General features: G+C 51.5%; 1 protein-coding gene across 1 annotated transcript; it reads left to right on the top strand.

The window, feature by feature from the left end:
* Positions 1 to 10,898: 10,898 nt before the first annotated feature.
* Positions 10,899 to 22,052, top strand: ZNF623 (zinc finger protein 623). Its single transcript, XM_012183460.4, has 2 exons — positions 10,899 to 11,025; positions 17,922 to 22,052. Exon 2 carries the CDS (start codon positions 18,010 to 18,012, stop codon positions 19,492 to 19,494), a length of 1,485 nt encoding a protein of 494 aa, XP_012038850.3. The 5' UTR covers positions 10,899 to 11,025; positions 17,922 to 18,009; the 3' UTR covers positions 19,495 to 22,052.
* Positions 22,053 to 22,614: the final 562 nt, after the last annotated feature.

The raw sequence follows: 22,614 nt of genomic DNA, 5'->3' as shown, positions 1-22,614 counted from the left end.
TGGGAAGGACCTGAAATGCACACGTTGATCTCGGTGGAGAAACAATCCAGTCCCTCGTGCTGGTCTTGCTCTGCGGTGCCACGTGCTGAGGACATCCTTCTGGGGCCCTCCTTGCTGCAGCAGCCAGCCGGAAACTCCCCCTGCCAGTGGCTACTTAGCTTGCAGAGATCCACGCCTCCTGGCTGCACAGGTGCGATTTCTGATGAGTCCGAAAGCTGGACTTCCAGATGAAACTCTTCCCGCACTTTGAGCACCGGAACGGCCTCTCTTGGGTGTGGATCCGCTGGTGCTGGGCGAGGAGAGTGCTGTAACTGAAGGGCTTCCCGCACCACTGGCACCCAAAAGGCTTCTCGCCACTGTGGACACGCTGGTGGCGGTGCAGCGTGGAGAGCCGAGTGAAGGCACGGCCGCACTGCCCGCAGGTGTGCAGCTTCTGGCTAGCGTGCGCGTTGCGGTGCTGCGCCAGCTGCGAGAGCTGGCTGAACGCGCGGCCGCACTCCCCGCAGGCGCCGCTGTGCGTGGCCGGGTGTCTCACCAGACGCCAGAGGTATTAGAAGGTCTTGGCGCACATTTCGCACGTGTGGGCTGTCTGCCCTTTAGCGTTTGTCTCGCGGCTACAGAAAAGCTCGGGTCCGCATTTACTGCCTTTCTGGGACCCTTCTCCTTTGGAGATGGTCCAGAAGGTTCCATGTGATGGTCTCTCCTGGATAAGGAAGTTCTCCAGGCTCCCTAGCCTGCCCTCCTGCCCAGTGGCTTCTTTGCAGACTGCTTTTGGAGGCTCACCCCCGAAGAAGCTTCCAGATGTTCCTCCTGGAGGCTCTGCAGCTGGAGTCATTTTCACCCTTGCAGTCACATGTTTACACAAAGACCCCTGGGTGGAACTGAAACAGAGAAAGGGCCCACGTGTTACCCTGTTTGAGAAGGTCCACCTGGGCCCCCACTCCGTGCCTGCAAGTATCAACCACCTGCTGGCCTTCTCCACGAGGTGTCCCATGGGTGACTCCAGGCTCACTGGCTGTGCGCATGTGCCCACCTCCTTCATGGACCTTCCCCTCATGTGTCCCAACTTTTTCTTACCACCTTTTTCTAGTTGAAGTCTGTAGCTGACGCTGCAAGCACCTTACACCAAGCCCCCGCCTCCCCAGGATTCTGGCCCTGCTGCAGCAGACAGCTCTGAGAGCTCTGCCTTCCAGCATCCTCTGGGGCACGTGTGCCTCTGTCTTAGCCGAGGTCTGCGCTTCCAGCCCAGGCTGCAGACAGGTACCGCCCTGGGGGCAGGGACCAAGGACAAGTGTCCCCCTCCTTCGCTCTGATGGACAGTCCCATATGCCTCCTGCAGCCTCTCAGTGGTCATGGTCCTGGAGCTGTGGTGCTCCACACGCTGACAGTGGCAGCTCTGTACTAACTTTTCTCTCCTCTCTCTCTTCCTGCTTTCTCTTGCCTGCTTCCAAAAGTTACTGCCTTCCAAATACACATCAATACCTGAAACTCTAAGCCTCTACACTCAGGAAACCCAAAGGACTGGAACTGACCCCCAGGAAGGGTTTCTAGGATGATGCCCTTGATGCTCAAACGTCCACAGGCGTCCAGTGCAGGGATGAGGTGTCAGAGCTGGACTGCAGGACACCCAGTGGGTGTGCAGAGAGGTGAAGAACTGGGTAGTATGAGGAACTCCCTATATTTGGTGTCAGAAGTGATGCTGTGAGGAGAACAGAAGTTCCTGTTTAAGGGCAAATGGGCAGACACTTCCAGATCGTGCCAAGGTCACCAGGGGCCACTGCTACCCATGGCCAGCAGCAGTTCTGGGAGGCGGGATGTCTGGCTTGACTGATGTTAAGTGTTCTGGATCTCAAACTTATGCCAAGGGCATTATTTGGAGCCTGAGACCCACGATGCTGAGAACCAACCCCAATTTTCACAACTTGAGCCAAGAGCCTCCCCCCAGCTCTGGCTGGTTTGGTTGGGTTTTCGGTGGCTCAGACAGTAAAGCGTCTACCTACAATGCGGGAGACCTGGGTTCAATCCCTGGGTCGGGAAGATCTCCTGGAGAAGGAAATGACAACCCACTCCAGTATTCTTGCCTGGAAAATCCCATGGATGGAGGAGCCTGGTGGGCTACACAGTTCATGGGGTTGCAAAGAGTCGGACACGACTGAGCGACACTCACTCACTCAGTTCCTTGTAACTGAGGGTTCTAACTGGTAGCTCATCCCATGGGGCTGTTGGGGGAGAAAATGAGGCACAATTTGTTAAGCATCTGGCACGGTGCTAGACTCCCAGAAAATTGTCCTCAATCTGCAATGAAGGGGAAAGGCAACAATCACAGCCTTTACCCCTTCACCACTAACTGGCTGCCTGTTTTCAACTGATGGGTGTCCATGTACCTGGGTAAGGACACCAAGGGACAAGCCAACAAAAGTGCACTTTATGACTGTGTGATTGTCCTTCTATCTGGCTGTTCACAACACTGGCTGTGTATGCTGAGTGCAAATACTGAACAACCTGAGGCCTGTGGCTCCCCTCACTCACCCATGCCGGCATCTCTCGCAGGCTCTGCTTCCTGGGCCCCCAGCAGGTCTGAGCCCCAGGGCTCCCTTCCTTGCTCCAATTGGGAGATCAGATCTGATTTGGATCCTGGAACTCCTGCCCGAGAGGAGAGAGGAAATGGGTGAAGTGCTAGGGCACGCTTGGCATCCCACTCCAGAGGCAGTCTGGGACTGTGGGGTTAGCTGGCCCTACGATGCAGGCTCTGAAACATGGAGTCTCCCCAGGAGGTTGAGGTGGGTGGGGAGCAGGGCAGGGATGAGGACTCAGCAGAGGCCCGCCTCTGTGAGAGACACGGACACCTCTAGTCTCCAGGCAGCAAAGTGCTGGCAGAGACCCTGCCCCGGGGACAGGTCCAGAGACCCCCACCTGTCACCTGGGAGCAGAATGTCCCCCCTCTGGTCCCAGAGTCACAGCCAGCCTGGCCCCTCCGGGATCTCACCTCAGCTGGGGGTGGGGAGGAGGGAAGGGCTGCGGCTGAATCACCTCACCCAGAGAGACCAGGTTCCTGTAAGTCTCCAGCATCACGTCTCTATACAGGGTCCTCTGCCCAGCATCCAGACACGCCCCTTCTTCCTGGGTGAAGTGCACAGCCACGTCCCCAAAAGTCAGGAAGCCCTGAAACAACATTGGTTCTGCTCATGGGGTCAGCACATCAGGATTCAAGGCGGAGGAGGCAGATGGCTCACCAGCAAGCATGTGGGACCCCTGGACTCCACCTCAAGGTACCCTGCTTGCCAGGGAACCCCTAATGACAACCGTCAACCCAACCTATCCATACCCCACCCTGCTCAGTTCCGCCTTTCCTGGTGAGTGTCCCTCCGCAGCCTCCGGAAGGCCCTGGGGAACAACGCGGAGGGGTAAGGGAAGCCCCTGTGAGGCCCCGTCCTGGAGAGGACCTGGGACTCAGGGTCCCAAGTGAAGCGGGCTCCGAGGAAAAATCTTCTGGGAGGCAAGGAGCCCAGGTCCTGGGGGCAGGCGCGCTCACCTAGGGCCAGGTGGCCGGGGGGCTGCCCGCCATGCCGGCTCCCCGTCTCCCCGCGGCGAGGGCAGTGGCGGCGGCAGGGCGGCCTGCAGACAGGAGAGAAGGCAGGGCACGGCGGCGGGCCTGGGGCTTCGGACCCAGCCCCAGCCCTGCAGCGGCTCCAGCTCGCAGGCCGGCCGGGACAGGGGCCTCGCGAGGACGCAGAGGCTCTGCGTTAAGGTGAGCACCCGGGCGCGCTGGTCAACCATAATAGAGCAGGGTAGCTGGGTGGGCTTCGCGCGGGCAGACGGAGAAGCCGACTCACGCCCTGTCCCGCCTGCCTGCGGCGAGGGTGTAGCTCCTGGTCCGATCCGCTCCCCAAGCTCCCGGCTCGGCCCAGGCCCGCTTTGTCTCCACAGGCCCCGCCCCCTGCAGCCCTCGGCCCCGCCCCACGCCCCGCCTCCTTGGGCTCCGGCCCTGGGATACCTGCGACGCTTGCTGAACGCAGAGATCACTGGCCATTGCCGCTGATGTTCTAGTTCCATGGGTCTGAATGTACTTCGGAGTCAACTTGAGTAAGCTCTCCTGGAGACTCTATGGAGAGCAAACTTTAGCACCCTCCCGATCTTGCCTGGAGAATCCCAGGGACGGGGGAGCCTGGCGGGCTGCAGTCTATGGGGTCGGACAGAGTCGAACACTACTGAAGCGACTTAGCAGCAGGAGCAGCAGATCCTAGGACGGTCCGCACCTTCTCCACTGCCTGGCCGGTGCCTGAGGGCCTGCTAGTCACACACGCGCACGTCTGCCTCCCAGGATCTGGGCTTGGCGAGGGCACAACTCTATCAGGAAAGAAGGGAGGGAGGGAGGAAAAGAAAAGAAAGAAAAAGTGAAAGAAAGAGATACCTGGTCCAGATACCAGGAAGGTTTGTGGTTGTGACCAGCCGGTGTTAGGAAAGTCCTGCTTCCAGGTACAAGGAGGTTTGGGGCAGCGGAGGTGCTGCTCAGGTGAGAGGAGACAGATTACTGACTAGATCCTTCTCAGGCAGTTGGTCCAGCATAAGGAAGCGCAGCTAGTAGTAGCGAGGACGATCGTTCCTCTTGATTCTTCTATGGTAATCACGCTGCAGGACCGGATAGACCCCACCCCAGATTTGATTGCGATGTGGACTTACGGTGCCACACACACACCAAGAAGGTAGCAAAACATTTACTACTTACACGAGGAGGCTTTTCTGCGGGCAACAAGGCAGCCTGCTGAAAATGGCTTGAAAAAGCAGGCAAAGGGGGGTTTGATGGTGGTCAGAGGGTAAGCCAGGGTATTCACACCTGCAGGCAGGGACTTGGAGGGAGCACCCGGGCCTTCTCATCCACTTGTCCAGACGTGGGGCAAAGGGAAGAGTGAGAGGGGAGGCTTAAAAGCCTCAGCACTGAAAGGAATGCAGACTGCTTCCTGCTGCAGGCTGTGGCTTCAGAGCTCCTCGCACACCCCATAGCATTCACAGTGTTTGCACACTTTGTACTATCAAGTGATTCACATTCCTTTCAACCATGTATATTTATCGATCTAGACATTGGTTGCCTGTACTGATTTTTTTATCATGGCAATTAGATGGACATTGAATCTCGAACTGCAAATATTTTATTTTTATAAGCATATTTAATGATAATTGCATTTTCAAAAAGTTAAATTTCAGCATTTCAGCTTTAAAATTCAAGAGCAGAGAAAACCAATCTATGGTGAAAATACTGAGAGAAGTGTTGTGTCTCTAAGAGTCCGGGGGCAGGGGGGAGGCATGGGCTATGCAGAGCCTTGAAATTTTTCTGGAGTGATGGTGACACTCCTTATCTATATACAGATTTGAGTAACACAAGTGTCTGCATATGTCAAAGTCAAACTTCATACAAGGGTACGTGTAAGACATGTATTTCACTGTCTAAGTTTTACCTAAACTATGTCTCCTGTAAACATATTAAAGTCTAGTTGGTGACTTGCATGGTGAATTAGGAGTGGAATGTACTAATACCTGCAACTTTCTTTGAAATGGACCTAAAAATAAGATGAATGAGTAGACAGAATAGATAGGCAGCTGAATAAATACATGATAAAGAAAGATAGCAAAACAGTAATTTGTTGTTGTTGTTCAGTTGCTAAATCACATCTGACTCTTGACCCCATGGACTGCAGCACACCAGGCTTTTCTGTCCTTCACTGTCTCCTGGAGTTTGCTCGAACTCATGTCCACTGAGTTGCCGATGCCATCCAACCACCTCATCCTCTGTCGCCCCCTTCTCCTCCTGCCTTCAGTCTTTCCCAGCATCAGGGTGTTTTCCAATGACTCAGCTCTTAGCATCAGGTGGCCAATATATTGGAGCTTCAGCTTCAAGATCAGTTCTTCCAATGAATATTCAGGGAATAAACACATGGTAAAGAAATATAGCAAAACAGTAATAGTAGAAACTACAGACTGTGTATATGAAGGCTCGCTGTATAATTTTTTTAATGTATTTTTAAAAATAGTCACGATAGTGGCATTTTTCATTTATCAAGTTTTATAGTACAACTTTATACTCATTAACTATAACTTATGTTTTGGTTTTTTAACTTCAGCTTTTTATTTTGAAATAACTTTAAACTCACAGGAAGTTGCAAAATACTACAGAGAGGTCCCATGTTTTTCTTCACTCAGTGTTTCCCAATAACACATCTTACATATCAAAACCAGGAAACGGATGATGGTATTAATTCATGTACAGACCTTACCTGATTTCATCAGTCTTGCATGCACTCTTTATTTTGGGAGTTCAGTTCAGTTCCGTCGCTCAGTCACGTCCCACTCTTTGCGACCCCATGGACTGCAGCACAGCAGGCCTCCCTGTGCATCACCAACTCCCGGAGTTTACTCAAACTCATGTCCATTGAGTTGGTGATACCATCCAACCATCTCATCCTTTGTCATCCCCTTCTCCTCCTACCTTCCATCTTTCCCAGCATCAGGGTCTTTTCCAGTGAGTCAGTTCTTCACTTCAGGTGGCCAGAGTATTGGAGTTTCAGCTTCAGCATCAGTCCTTCCAATGAATATTTAGGACTGATCTCCTTTAGGATGGACTGGTTGGATCTCCTTGCAGTCCAAGGGAGTCTCAAGAATCTTGTCCAACACCACAGTTCAAAAGCATCAATTCTTTGGCGCTCAGCTTTCTTTATAGTCCAACTCTCACATCCATACATGACCACTGGAAAAACCATGGCCTTGACTGCTGCTGCTGCTGCTGCTGTGTCGCTTCAGTCGTGTCTGACTCTGTGCGACCCCATAGACAGCAGCCCACAAGGCTCCCCTGTCGCTGGGATTCTCCAGGCAAGAACACTGGAGTGGGTTGCCATTTCCTTCTCCAACTCGTGAAAGTGAAAAGTGAAAGTGAAGTCGCTCAGTCGTGTCCGACTCTTAGCGACCCCATGGACTGCAGCCTACCAGGCTCCTCCGTCCATGGGATTTTCCAGGCAAGAGTACTGGAGTGGGATGCCATTGCCTTCTCCAAATATGCTGTCTAGGTTGGTCATAACTTTGCTTCCAAGGAGTAAGCATCTTTTAATTTCATGGCTGCAGTCACCATCTGCAGTGATTTTGGAGCCCCCCAAAATAAAGTCTATCACTGTTTCCATTGTTTTCCCATCTATTTGCCATGAATCAATGGGACCAGATGCCATGATCTTAGTTTTCTGAATGTTGAACTTTAAGCCAACTTTTTCACTCTCCTTTTTCACTTTGATCAAGAGACTCTTTAGTTCTTTTTCGGTTTCTGCCATAAGGATGGTGTCATTTGTGTATCTGAGGTTATTGATATTTCTCCCGGCAGTCTTGGGAGTAGGGGTATATTTTTTGAAATTCTGTCACACCTGTGGAGTCTTGTAACTGCCACCACAATCAGGACACAGCATTGCTCCATGGTGGTAAAGAAATGCCTTTGTGCTACTTCTGTATAGTCACATCACCCCAGGACTGTAACTCCTGGAGAGCATCCTGGGTCTCTATCACTATGGTGTCATCACATTTTAAGATTGGCTTTACCATTCAGGATTTGTCCATGTGGCACTAGAATTGTGTTCCTTTTGGTTGCAGACTTTTCTCCCCCCATGAGGCTGGACCTGTGTTTGTTCATTCAATTGAAGGACATTTGGCAGTTGTGAATAAAGCTGCTATAAATATTTAGATGAAGATCTTACTGTGAACATACGTTTTTATTTTTGTAGGATAGATACTCAGTAAATGCAATTGCTGGGTCATGTGACAAGTTTATGTTTAACTTTGCAAGAAACTACCTAACTCTTTTCCAGAATTCTTTTTTATATTCCCACCACCACGGCGGGAGTGATGCACTCCTTTACTCGAATTTAGTGTTGTCACTATTTTAATTTAATTTTAGCCATTCTGAGAGATGCATTTGATAGATATCCCATTATGAATTTAATTTGCATTTTCCCTTATCACTAAAGATGTTGAATATCTTTTCATGTGTTTTTTTTTGTTATCTGTATATTGTTTTTTTGATGACGTTTCTGTTCAAATCTTGTATCCATGTTCTAATTAAAATTTTCATTTTCTTACGGCTTAGTGAATTCCTCATATATTCCAGATACAAATTCTTTGTCAGATATGTGATTTGCAAATATTTTCTCCCAGTCTGCAGCTTGTCATTTCATCCCTTTAACAGGATTTTTTGAAGACCACAAGATCTGTGGGTTGCAGGGCAAATTGAGCAGTGGAGGCATTCAGTATGAGAAAAGGTAAAAGAACTAATGAGTCAAATCTTTCTTGCTTTTCTTCCTGTTCCAATCTGTAACTCCAGGAATACTCAGGAACCAGTGCAGTACTTGCAGTTGTAGCTGAGGAACATTTTATAGTATTGATTCATACTTCTCTTGAATTTGTATGTCTGTAAGTCTAGATGAAACATTCATTTGACTTAAGGACATGACTGGGGAAAAAAACACCTTACCATTTTAGGCATTGATTTTAAAAATTACCAAGGGCAAGTAGTGTCCTGTTTACCGGAGAACGAAATGGAAAATCCCATGGGTGGAGGAGCCTGGTAGGCTGCAGTCCATGGGGTCGCCAAGAGTCGGACACGACTGAGTGACTTCACTTTCACTTTTCACTTTCATGGATTGGAGACGGAAATGGCAACCCACTCCGGTGTTCTTGCCTGGAGAATCCCAGGGACGGGGGAGCCTGGTGGGCTGCCGTCTATGGGGTCGCACACGGTCAGACACGACTGAAGTGACTTAGCAGCAGCAGCAGCAAGGGCAAGTAGATGCTACTGGCACTGACGTGATTAGAGAAGTTAAAGGTGTGTAGAAGCCAGAATTTTGGCCAAAAATTTAGAAGCATTTTTTGTGCTCTATGTCACGTTACTGGGAGACCTGACCTCAAGTGTGATCACAAAGACATTCTCTGGAACAATTAAAAGATCACATGCAAGACTTTTCGGATCTACCCAAAGATGAAACATCTTGGGAAAACTTATCACATTTGACCTTGCAGCTGCCCTTGGACTTGTGACGGGGATGCTAAGCACTTCAAAGAAAGTAGATTAGGTTAGATTCTAGAAGAATCAGAAAGTGAAAGTGAAGTCGCTCAGTCGTGTCCGACTCTTTGTGACCCCATGGACTGAAGCCTACCAGGATTCTCAGTCCAGGCAAGAATACTGGAGTGGGTTGCCATTTACTTTTCCAGGGGATCTTCCTGACCCAGGGATCGAACCCGAGTCTCCCACATTGTAGGTAGATGCTTTACCGTCTGAGCTACCAGGAAGAATCACAAGAGTTAAGCAAAACAGAGCAGGATTCTCAAATAGAGAGCAAATCTTGGTCCTAAGGAGAAAATGAAATCTGTCTGAACTTTGCACCATTAATAGCTATTTGAGAGGGACTGTTGTTTATTAATATTGACAAAAGTTTAACAAAAAAATTCCAAGGTTAACTATTTTATATTTTTTTAACAATTGATGAGCCAACACTGATACATTATTAAGAACTGAAATCTCCATCGAATTGCTTTTGCACTTTTGTTAAAAGTCCGCTGGATATATTGGTGTGGCTCTGTGCCTGGTTCTTTATTCTGCTCCAGATACCTAGATACCTAGGTATCTGTCCCCCCACCAAAGCCACTGTCATGATTACAGAAGCAGTATTATAGATCTTAATATTAGGTGGTAGTCCTCCCATTTTGTTCTTCAAGAATGTTTTAAGCTATTCTATGGCATAGCCTGTACATATACAATTTAGAATAAGCTTATCTATGTCTACTAAAAATCTTTCTGGAATTTCGATAGGAATTGCATTAGACCTTTAGATTAACTTACAGAGAATTAACATTTCTACTATATTGAGTCTTCCAATCCATGAACATATTTATTTCTCTTCCATTTATTTAACTCTTCTTTGATCTGTTTCACCAGCATCTTTTAATTTGCAGCATACAGATCTTGTCCATGTTTTGTTAAGAGACAATCCTCTCAGGCCTCCATAAAAGACCCCCCTCCTCCAAGAAGCTTTCCCTGTTGTGCAGAGGGGTGTGTGTGTGTCGGGGGGGGGGGGGGGGGGGGACTGGTCAGGAGCAGTTCCACAGGGCCCAGGGCCCCTCTCTGGCACGGCTTATTGTTGTAATGACTCCCTTGCTTGCTCCTGGCATCTTACTCCGACAGAGCTGATGCTTGTGAATGCTGCTGTTCCCCAGCTCCAGTTGATGGTTAATTGGATGCCTGCTGTTCCACCCGGGAGGTGGGGTGGGGGTGGGATAGATGGCATTTCCCACGACTGTCCCCAGAGGCCATCCTTGCGCCCACAGGACCAACAACATAGCCGGGGCAGGAGCGTGGCCCTAGAGGCGATCGGCCTGGCCACTCACTAGCTGTGTGACCTCAAGTGACCTGGCTTCTCCAGCGTTAGTCCCTGGACCGTAAAAGGACTAAGTCAGAGGGCACTCCTCGTGGCTGAAGAGGGAAGGGAAGACGCGGGAAGTCTCGGGAATCGCTGCCCGCTGCGGGAAGCAGGAGAAAGCCCTCGGCGGCCGCGCTACGCCAGACCTCGCCTCTCAGAGGGGCGGCGCTCCGACCAAGCCCGAAGGTGGAGGGCGGGCGCACGCTCTGGGGCGCCGGGGCGATGGGCGCAGGGAGCTCCGCCTGCCGACGTTTTTACTGTCGGGATTTACAGCTAACTGGAAGCCAATTAACTCTTGGGGGACAGGCGGCGCTCAGAGCTGCGGAGACGCGGGAGGTGAAGTCTCGCCTGCCCCTGGACTCGGGTCCCTGCCAGCTGCACCCGGCCGGAAGTGTGCACCACAGAGAGGCCGGCCGGCCCCGGAACGCCTAGAGCGGCACCGGAAGCTCTCCGGGCGGGCCCTTAGGCCGATTTCCGGCCGCGGCGTGCGGGCTCCTGTGCAGGCTTTGTCGGCCGGTCTGCGGGGCGGGCGGCTGGCAGTCCGCGTGCGGGGCGCCGGCGTCCTCTCGCCGTTGGGCGCCGGGTGAGTGGCGCGTTCCGGGCCCCGAGCGGGTCAGCAGGGTCCTCCGGTCGGGTGGACGGGCGGGCTGAGCGCGGCCGGCCTCGCACGGGGGTCCCGGAGCCTCGGGCTCGGTGAGCCCGGCTCCCAGCAGCCGTCACGGCCGCCCCCGCCGGACTGCGGTCCGGCCCGGGTCCCGCAGCTTCTCTCCCCAGGGAACGTGTGGGTAAATCCCACTCTCTTGGTTCCTTTCCCTGGCTCCAGGGGCCACACACCCCAGGCGTAGAGCCCCCAGCTTCAGCGTCTGTGTCGCGGCTCTCAAGCCCACTGCCTGCTCTGGGGTGGCCTGGGGGTAGGTGAGGGGCACGGTGCGGGTAGTGCTGCTCTTTTGTTGCAAGCCAGCCGGCCTCTCCCTGGAGCCCGAGGGAGCTCTCCAGATGATGCTGGGAGAGTGACCGGCGCCTCGAGCCTGCCCGTGCTGGAGGAGGTGCAGAGCCGGCACCGCTGCCCTGGCGGGGTAGAGGTAAAGAAGAGAATCCCCTCCAGATGATGGGCGGCGCCGTCCTTTTCTCGAGTCGTATCAGTCCTGGAGACCGTCTCTGCTGGTGCTCTGGACGTCTTACCCCTCATGCAGTGGCTGCATCGTAGTCATGGGAGCCTCAGGGCCTCTGAGTAGCATGCCTCTCTGTGTTCCCGGGAGTGTTAGCTGGAGGCCCGTTTGAACTCGGGCTGTTTGTCTATAGAGCTCATGCTCTTAATCAGGCCGCAGTGCCCTCTCTGGAGCATGTCTTTCCCCTGAGCTCCAGTCCCAGTGAATGACAGGACTTGGTCCTGTCCACGGAGGTGGGACTTTCGTTAGATGTAACAATAACGGTATCTTAATAATGCCAATAGCTACAGCATCACTCATGTGGAAGATACCAGAGAAATGGGGCGGGGCGGGGCGAGGTTGCTATGTCTTTTCACAAGCCTAACTTCGTAGCTCCAGTATCTCCTGGAGAGATGGGGATGGATTTCTCTTGCAAAGGCCTTAGGGATGGTAAGGCTTGCATGGCAGAGCTGAGAAAGCCCAGACCGCGTTCACAAGCTGGTAATGGAAGAGGTTCTCAGAGAAGCAGCTGAGCCATAATAGGGCAGGGCCTTGAAGCAGTTCAGGGAGCTGTCGGCACGTCTAGTGCTGCCTCGGGTTGTGGAATATGACCGGTGAAAGGACACTGAACTGCTCAGGAAAGGCGAAGACCATTGACATCTGGGCAGAGCCCTGGGAGCAAAACTCAGATGGCTATGGGGTGGTGGGGGGAGGAGACTGCAGCTAGCAGCTGGCTCAGCTGTAAGCCAGTCACCTCCCCGAACCTCATGGATGATTGTGTGTGGAACACAGGACATAAGAAAAGCACGTGCCGGGCACTTGGTCCATGCTGTGTCTGTGGTGGCACCAGTGCAGGTTGGTGACACTGGCGGCCGTGGGGCCGCGCGGGGGTGCAGATTCTCCTGCAGCTCTAGTCCTTGTCTTCCTTGGGTGCCCTTTTACTGTCCTTTTTCTGCTGCTCCCAAGGGTGGAGCTCTGCACACCTACCTGCTTCCTTTCTTTAGACTGTAAGCGGCAGACAGCAAAGCTGGTAACTTGCCAGCCCAAGGCTTGTAACACCCCTTTACTAGTGTGTGTGCGCAGACAGCTTCCCGCCCCTGCAGTGGGCACTGCCCCCTCCCGTCTCAGAGCCACTCTGGCGGCTTATAGGCTTCACTCCCAGCTCTGAGGCTCTCCCCATCTCAACGTCAACAATATCGTGTTATATTTTGTCTAGCAAGTTCTAACAGAAGGGAGGGCCATGTTAGCCCCAGACATTATAGAACCAGCAGTGTGATATATTTTTACTTCGTTTGCTTCATTCAGGTTTTTTAAATGAAAAATTATCAATTTAACTTTATTTGAATTCACAGGGGAAAAAAGGTATTAGGAGAAACTGAAAAATTGCTGATATTCAGATAAATGTTTATTCGAAGCAAGGTATATTTAATTTTAAAAACTTCCTGAAAAGTTAAAATTATGAAAATCACGAAAAGGCACACATTTTTTAAATTTATTTTAAATGTTTATTTATTTGGCTGTGCCAAGTCCTAGTTGTGGCACGTAGGATCTTTAGTTTCAGCACGTGAACTCTTAGTTGTGGCATGTGGGATCTAGTTCCCTGGACCAGGGATCAAACCCTGGACTCCTTGCACTGGGAGCTTGGAGTCTTATCCACTGGACCACCAGGGAAGTCCCAAAGGCATACATTTTAAAGCTATATTCTTATAAATAGACATAAGCCTGTTTTCAGGTGGTATAACAGTTCTTTTAAACAACAACAAAAAAAATCAGGAAATATCACCTCCAAAACAAAAAACCGAATATACTCCCTGTTTTTGGATTAAAAAAAAAAAAAGATTTAAAATATAAGCTTACTTGTAGAATACCAATCCCAGCTGCTCTAAGCAAAATACCCTGTAACAGCAACATCACACTTGGGGAGGGAAAAACATCTTTGAGAACGGACTCTGGAGGCAGACAGGCCTGACTCTGAACCTAAGCTCTGCCACTGACTGGCTTAGCAGCCTTGGGTAATTGACTTTCTCAGTCTCTGTAAAATAGAGTAAATAATCGAGGTCATGGCTGCCTCGCAAGGTTTGGAGCTGTGCCTGAGACTGTGCAGGCCAGTTCAGCAGTGCCTATTTGGGGTTGAGGGTCACTCATCAGTAGCACCCCTGCCCTCCCAAATCTGCACCAGTGAGGCCCATGAAGAGCGAAAGTTAAGCTCGCTACTTGTCCAAGCCTTGGTTGGACGGATGCTGGACCTCTAGGCTAAGTGCCCATTAGGCTGTGTCCTGCCTGCCCACAGGAGGCGCTGGATTGCTGCAGCCTCTCCGCAGCACTGCACTCCTGGCCCAGAGCAGCAGGACCTGTGCCCCAGTGGACGAGGCTGGGTGCTGTGTGCCTAGTTATTCTCCCAGACCTTTCATTCGGCTAACTCCTTCCCCTAGTCTGGGGGAGGGAGGTGGGCTGAGTACTTCAGGGAATGTCGTTCCTCATGACACCAGGGGCACCTCCGGCATCTGAAGCATAGTGGGGCCTCAGAGCGCCAGGGCCCCGTATGAATGAACTTGAAGGATGCAGGGAACGTGTTAGAAGTCAGGGGAGGGTATACAGATGGACAGGTATATGTGACCCCGTGTTTATACCTACAGATGGCACGCAAGGAAGTAAATGTGTCATTTTTGTTTAAGCCAAAGCCTGGATGAATGTGTATAAACTGAACAGCTTGCATTGGTCTCTGGGATTGTTGGGGATTATCCTTGTTTTTGTTTACCACTTGAAGTGTTCTTACAGTGTGGGTCTTATGTCTGTAATTGCTCAGAATGGACAGTATAAAAGTGAAGTAAAATAGGATATGAGACTGAGGAGTGTGGTCCTCATTTCATAATACATTGGTGCAGAAAAAAACACTAGAGGAAAACGTCAATGTGTAATCTGAGTACTGGGGTTAAGAATAATTTTAGCCAAAGTTTTTCTCAACTAGCATAGTTTACCCTTATGCCTTGAAAAAATAACTAAAGTAATTTCTGTAAGCAGGAAAAATATTTAAATCAAGTTAGTGGGCCTTTAACTCAGAAGGACAGTGTCAGTGAATGTCACCGGGCAGTGGTCAGAAATGCTGTGTCACAGGGTGCCCAAGAGGGCCACTGCTCCAGGAAGCTGTGTTGCAAACCTCACATGGAGAGAAACGCCTCGCGTAGACTTGCAGCTTCTCACTCTTACTGTCAGCTATTGGCTCAGTGTCTTCATCATCACAGGGAGTGTTGCATCTGAATAGTCAGGTTGTCTAACAGCATTATCTAAGCGTGGGTTCCTCTTGCTGTAGCAGAGATTCAAAACGAGTGTTCCCAACAGGAAACTTGGTTTCTGGTATACCATCTCAGGCAGAGGGAGGGTCCTGTCCCCTAGGAGCCTGCAGTGTGGCCTCGTGCATGTCCCAGGGGTTGGGCGAGAGGGTGGCATGCTGGAATCAGTCACAGGTCACCCCTGACATCAAGGGACTTCAGGAAATGTGATGGTTCACTGCTGACTCTTTGTCCACTGAAATTTCTGGAGGGATTTCTGTCACTCGAAGTAGGGACACTGGGCAGCCTCATGTCTGCCGTAGCTGACCAGCTGGCCCTCTGGCCCCCACGCTAGGCCGAGCTCAGTTGCTGCCTCCAGCTGGAGCCAGGATCCCTGGCCTGTGGCCTTCTCTCTACACCAGTGTGTGTCCACACAGCCACAGTCTAAACTTAACAGGTTTCGGCCTCCCCAGATGCTGCCTCCTCCCCCAGCAAGAGCAGATGACCACGTGAATGTGTCCACTCAAGAAGGGGAGGAGCCCTGAGCACAGGCAGTCACTGGTCCACAGCGTCAGCAGTTCCCAGGAGTCTCCAAGGGTGGCCTGAGCTGTAGCCACTGAAACGAAGGAGTCCCAAGGCTCAGCGGGAACGAGGACCTCTGTTGGCCAGAAGACAGGCACAGGACTGTGCCCAGCTCTGAGCTGCCAGCCCCTTGGGGTGAAGGGCAGAATTGTGGAAAGGACACCGCATTGTGTTAACGCAGTGAAGGCTGCCTGCGCTGAGCTGAGGTCCATGCAACACAGGTGGCCTCCCGGTGTGGTGCTCAGCGTTAGCAGACACCTGGGGTGGGTGGGTGGGTGGGTGTCTTCACGTTGCTCAAATTAGTGTGGAAGGTTCTACAACCTTAGTAATATGCTAAGAAGCACTGAAATGTGTGCTTTAAAATCGTGGATTTTATGATGTGTGAATTCTAGCTCTGTAAAAAAAGTGGGTGCCTATTGAATAAAAAGCAGACACAACCATATGATTCCATTGAAATGAAATTGAACACTGCAGAATTATAATAAGAGACAGTTCCCCTTAGAGGGGGGCCTCTGGGTGATGGGAATGGTATGGTTAGGTGGGCAGAGGAGCCCAGGGAGACTGTGCACTAGATGCAAGCTGTCACTCGAGAAGGAAAGCAGCCTGTTGGGAGGAACCTGGGGAGCCCTCCTGCCCTCAGCAGCTCCCCACCACTGGCTCTGTCCTCAGGGGCACATCCTTGCCCTCGGGGATTTGGGGGCATCTCTGTGAGGCTGCACAGCAGCTGGTCTGCTTCCCAGTGGTGCAGATTTGGGGAGAGAAGTGGTCCTGTGGGGTCATCTTGGGGGGAGCTCCTGGGAACTGGGCTCAGCTGGGGAGGGAGCACCTATGAGCAAGGTGGGATGGGGCAGCAGGGGGCTGGACGACCCTTCAGAGTTGCCCCACATGGAGACTGGGGCACTCTGGGCTCTGTCATGGGCCAGGACCCCACTGGGGTATGACAGGCAGGGTTCTGCACTCCTCCTGACACGAGGGAGGGCTCTTTTCGGTCATTTGACAAGAGGCGGGACTCATCAGGAACCCTTGGAAAGCAGGGTTTGTGCAGCTGGTTGCAGAAGAAAAGGAGAGGGCGTCTGAGCTGCTCCTGCCTGGAAGGTGCCGGTGCTCCCAAGGGGCTGTTCCATGACCACAGGGAACCATGTTCTGCCAACAACCTGAGTGAGGTGGAGACAAAGTTTTCCCAAGCTTCTAAAGCTTTCCTGAGCCTGGTTGACATTGTGTGCAACCCTTTGCAGGGAGTCACTCAGGCCAGGCTGGTCTCTGACCTGCTGCCCTGTGAGATGGCAGATGGGTTGTGGCAGAGGGCTGGCAGTAGAGAGGGCGTCCCCTCGGCAAATTCTTGCTGAAGGAGAAATTTTCTGCTGGGGCAAGAATTCCAGAGCTGAAGGCACGTCCCAGAAATGGTGTGAGGTTCCCTAAGCACAGGTTTTTCCATGGCAGACACACCTGTGCAGCGTGGCCCCCCTGCACTCACAAGCACCATCTTCTTCCTAAAGACCATCCATGACTAGAATTTTCCACCATGGCCAGCTTTGTCTGGGTCTGACCTCCACGGAAGTAGGATCACACACTGAGCTCCTGGGCTCGGTGTCACCCCAGGAGGTCCACCTGTGCTCTGGTGCATGGTTGCCCTCCTTGCTGGAGGACACCTCAGTTGGCCCTCTCCTGCTGATGGATGTTCTGGTGACTGCATAGTGCTGTGGTGACGATTCCCACCCCAGACTCTGCTGCTGGGCAGGTGCAGGGTGCACAGGTGGACATGTTTACCTCTGATTCCATGGAGGATATTTAACCCAGTACGGAGGGCGGGCGTGGTGTGGGCACCAACACTGGTAGAGTGGTAAATGTGGGAGAAAGTGGGTGTCCTCATTTCATTGCTTCTGTTTTCTCATTGAAAGAAGCCACAAGGCCATCATCCCTGGGGTGGGGAGTGCTGTTGGACTCTTGAGAGAAGCCAGGAGATGGTCTCACGGGAGAGTTAGTGAGGTGTGGGAGCTGCTGGCAGCCCCCAGGGCCCGTCAGGCAGGTGGTTATAAACGTGAGAGCTCTGGTGGCAGGAACAGAAACACCCATCAGGAAGCAGGTTGAGCTCTGCCCCGACGGGAGGGCTAGAGGGCACATGTGGTGGAGGAAGGAGAGGGCAGGGGAGCAGGGTTAACAGGCCAGAGCTCGTGTGAGTCTCACCCATCCAGCGTCTCAGCTGGGCAGGTGGCTGAGTGGGGGTCGGAGCAGTCTTCCTGTATTTCTTAGAAAACATGTCTTGATTTTAAGTGGAGTCCAGACCCATCCCTGCCCATCAGCTCATCTGTCCCCTGAAACTGGTGTTGGTGGTGGAGCCCCCTACACCAGTGGAGAGGCCAGTGGGCTGAGCCGAGCGCTGTGCTGACTGCTGCTCCAGGTGCACAGTTCACCCCATCTGCTCCAGCAGATTCCCATCTCGTAATGAAGGGGAAAGATGATCTTATTCTGCTTTATTTCAGATGCTGACTGGTGACCAGAAGGGGACTCGGAGCCTGGGTTTCTGGGCGTGGGAACCTGCAGAAGGCAGTGTCTGAAACCCTCCCAGTGATGGAGCTCACAGCCCCCACGTCTGGGAGGGGCCCTGACCCCAGACTCGGGAGGCTTTTAGGAAACCTGGATGCACAGAGCCTGCGGAGCTGCACCTCGCAGGAAGGGGGTTTCCAGCAGGTGACAGTCACCCACTGGAAGATACAAACGGCAGAGGGAGCACAGGTGGGGAGTAAGTCTGAGGGGAGCCCTCTCCTGAGCCCAGACCTCCTCCTGCTTCAGAGAGAGTTGATCGAGGGGGAGGCCCCCCAGCACGAGGCCTGTGGCAGCTTCCCGTTCAACCCAGGCCTGGCCAGACATCAGGCTTCTCATGCTGGGGAGAAAGCTCACAGGTGTGATGAGTGTGGGAAGGGCTTCAGCCAGAGCTCCCACCTGGTGGAGCATCACCATGCTCATGGCGAGGAGAGGCTGTATGTGTGTAATGCGTGTGGCAAGGACTTCGTTCTCTACACGGATCTCATGGAGCATCAGAAAGTACACACGGGAGAAAGGCCCTTCAAGTGCGCTCAGTGTGGGAAGGCATTCTGTCACAGCTCAGACCTGATCCGCCACCAGCGGGTCCACACCCGCGAGAGGCCCTTTGAGTGCAAGGAGTGTGGGAAGGGCTTCAGCCAGAGCTCATTGCTCATCCGGCACCAGAGGATTCACACAGGGGAGCGGCCGTACGAGTGCAACGAGTGCGGCAAGGCCTTCATCCGGAGCTCCAGCCTCATCCGGCACTTCCAGGTCCACACAGAGGTGAGGCAGTACGAGTGCCAGGACTGTGGCAAGGCCTTCCGCCACCGCTCAGACCTCATTGAGCACCAGAGGATCCACACCGGGGAGCGGCCCTTCGAGTGCAACGAGTGTGGCAAGGCCTTCATCCGGAGCTCAAAGCTCATCCAGCACCAGCGCATCCACACCGGGGAGCGGCCATACGTCTGCAACGAGTGTGGGAAGCGCTTCAGCCAGACGTCCAACTTCACGCAACACCAGAGGATCCACACCGGGGAGAAGCTCTACGAGTGCAATGAGTGTGGGAAGGCCTTCTTCCTGAGTTCCTACCTTATTCGACACCAGAAGATCCACACCGGGGAGAGGGTGTACGAGTGCAAGGAGTGTGGGAAAGCCTTTCTCCAGAAAGCACACCTCACTGAGCACCAGAAGATCCACTCTGGGGACAGGCCCTTCGAGTGCAAGGACTGCGGGAAAGCCTTTATTCAGAGCTCAAAGCTACTCCTGCACCAGATTATTCACACTGGAGAGAAACCCTATGTGTGCAGTTATTGTGGGAAAGGCTTCATTCAGAGGTCAAACTTCCTTCAGCACCAGAAGATCCACACTGAGGAGAAACTCTACGAGTGTAGTCAGTATGGGAAAGAGTTCACCCCACCCCCAGACTTTAACAGCAGTCAGGAGGCTCCCCAGGAGGGCCTTCCCTTAAGTCAGACAGCCGTACACTTGGGGGAGACGTGTGGAGGCCTGGAGGGGCATACAGACTTCTAATTATCCTCTGGCTCACTTAGTGATGCTGGAAACAAGTGGCAAGGGCCCTGACTCATGAGGCTTTGGAGGAGTCAGCATTTTCCATTGTCATGGACGGGCAGGGCTGCCACCTCTCACTTGGCCACAGTGGGGCCTGCTGTCCTCTGTTGGGAGAACATGCAGGAGAGCCACACAGTTGGACAGCTGACATGGAGCTGGATCAGTTATGGGAGAGCTGTGGGTGTGGGAGGGAGGAGCTTGGCCTTAGGGGAAGAAGATTCTCTTCCACTGCACAATAACAATTCACCCTTGAGTTAAATCCCTTTTAAAGCAGAGTTACGTATCTAATTTTATAACTTTTAAAAGAGTGTTCCTCAGCCATTTTTGATCTGTCAGAAAGGCAAGCTAGAGAAAGATAACTTTCTTACCTAAAACCACAACTTGGTTTTCCTGTGGTCCTTAGGAGAAATTCCGGACGCCCTGCCTTGCATCCAAAGGCTTCCTGGAGCCTCATCTGCCCCCAGTTCACTCCAGGTTGCAGAGGTAGCACCAACTGCTGGACGTGCCCCCTCATCCGGGCGCTCCTGCCTCCCAGCCGAGGCCCAAGTGCCCCCTCTCATCTGGCTGATGACCCATCACGAGTCAAGACCCATCCCAAGCTGCGTGTTGGGCTCAGCCCGCTACCCCTCTGCTGCTTCTGATCCTCAGTGGCCATTCGCCTCATTACTGTTCTTGCTCTAATTGTTGTGTGTGCTCTCTCATTGTTAAGGACCATGAGTGTATCTCATGATTTGTGTGTCCCTGGTATCTGGAGCAGGGCAAGAAAAAGCACAGCCAAGTGTGCACTTGGCACCTCTCTTGCTTTGTCCTCTCTACACTGTTATTTAAAACATTAAAAAAATTTTTTTTTGTCACTGCTTTTTTGTTTTCTGACAGTGTAGTCTGCTGGTCTACTGGAAATACCTCCTCTTCGCCCTGCTGACATCTCTGTTCATAATGCATTCGACACTTGCAGGCAGTAGCCAGAGTGAGACTGGCCTCTTGTATGTTTTGCCTTTAGAGTTTGTCTGTGAATGACTGTCCACTCGCTTGGGGGGCTGCGGGGCAGCGCTCATCTTCACCTGCTGCTGCTGCTGCTAAGTCGCTTCAGTCGTGTCCGACTCTGTGCGACCCCATAGACGGCAGCCCACCAGGCTCCCCCGTCCCTGGGATTCTCAAGGCAAGAACACTGGAGTGGGTTGCCATTGCCTTCTCCAATGCATGAAAGTGAAAAGTGAAAGTGAAGTCGCTCAGTCGTGTCCGACTCTTTGCGACCCCATGGACTGCAGCTTACCAGGCTCCTCCATCCATGGGATTTTCCAGGCAAGAATACTGGAGTGGGGTGCCATTGCCTTCCCTGCATCTTCACCTAGTGTTCTGTATATCTCTTATTCACTCAGAGGGTACACAGTCCTGATACACTTCATGACTTTCTTCTGTCTTAATAATTCCATGGTTGAGCCCAACTTCTTCCCCCTCTCCCTGTTCTCCAGCTCACTTTGTCACTGATCTGAAAATGTATTGTTCAAAAGGACCAGTGCTAAATACTTGGAAATCAAGGTGAATGAGACACCATCTGTCCTGAAGTCATCCATAGTCTGATGGGGCAGGCAGAAAGGTCATGGCAGGCTGAGTTCAATATTGGAGTTGAAGTATGTTTCCAATTGTGCAGGGGTGTAGGTCAGGAGGCAGTTACTTTGGTGTGGAGATGTAAGGCGGCTTCATGGAGGAGGTGACAGTGAACTGGACAAGTAAGACACTTGTCACCTAGAGAAGAGGGTGGTCTGGGAGAGACTCTGGAGAAACAGGAGGCCTGGAGGATCTCTCTCTGATCTAAAGCAGGTGAGTTATATCACATGGTGGAAAACTGTCTAGCAGAATTGTTAGTTGTTGCATCTGAATTTCTTTTATCTGAACATAAACCAGTTTTGAAATGCTGTCAGAATGTATTGCCCATGAGGATATATCTTCAGTTCTTAAATTCCAGCAATTCTAGAAGCCTTGAGTGGGTAAAGAGCATATAGTACTCCATTGTTGGAAAACTCACCCATAACAGATGTTTCAAGTGGTATAGAAACGTATTACCAGACCATTTTAACCAACTTTGGTTGAGGTCCAGTTGCCATATAGTAATACACCCATTTTAAGTGTACAGAATTTTGGCAAATCCATATACATGTGTAACCATCATCACAAGAAAAACAACACTTCTGTCACCCAAAAAATGTTCCCTTTTGCCCTTTCCCAGGTCCCACTTCAGGCCCAAGTAAACACTTTGTTAGTATGCATTCATTCTGCCTGTTGCAGGACTTCACGTAAATAGATTCATATGGCATGTAATCCTGTGTGTCTGACTTCTTCCACTTTGCCATGTTTTAAAGACTAAACCAAGTAGCTCTGTGTTTCCAGAGCTGTTTGTGAGTAGTGTTCCATTGTATGGGTGAAGGTGAACATCATTTATTATTCATTCATCTGCTGGTAGAAATTGGGGTTTCCAATTTTGGCTGTTATGAATAAAAGTTAGCATTTGTGTAAAAGTATTTGGACTTGCCTCTTTATTTCACTTGTGTAACTGTCTAGGAACTTAATTGCTGGATTATAAGATACATGAGTCTTAATTTTATAAGAAATTGCCCAAAAGTTCTTCATCATGGTTATCGCCTCTCTTGCCACTGTCAGGGTTCAAATGGTCCACATCCTTATCAACATGTAGTATGGTGACACTTCTAAAATCTAATCCACCCCAGTGGCATATATGGGTGTCTCTTTATGCTTCTAATTTGTATTTGCCTACTGAATGATGGGACTCCCCAGGGGGCTCAGCAGTAGCGAATCTGCTTGCCAGTGCAGGAGCCACTGGAGACATCCTGGGTTCAATCCCTGGGAACAGGTGGAAGATCCCTGGAGAAGGAAATGGCAACCCACTCCATTACTCTTGCTGGGAGAATCCCATGGACAGAAGAGTCAAGCAAGGGGGTTGCAAAGAGTCTAACATGACTGAGCACGCATATGCACACTGAATGATGATATGGAGAATCTATGTCATCTTTTGCCCATTTTAAAGTTGGGTGGTTTGTCTTATCTACTTGAAAGGATTTTGGC

Source organism: Ovis aries, chromosome 9 (assembly GCF_016772045.2).
Source record: "Ovis aries strain OAR_USU_Benz2616 breed Rambouillet chromosome 9, ARS-UI_Ramb_v3.0, whole genome shotgun sequence".
Lineage (NCBI taxonomy): Eukaryota > Metazoa > Chordata > Mammalia > Artiodactyla > Bovidae > Ovis > Ovis aries.
Note: the sequence above shows the minus strand (reverse complement) of the source record. Positions and strands in the feature narration are given on the sequence as shown.

Excerpts from the sequence above, each read along its gene's own strand:
- ZNF623 (XM_012183460.4), top strand. The coding sequence starts at position 18,010 with ATGGAGCTCACAGCCCCCACGTCTGGGAGGGGCCCTGACCCCAGACTC.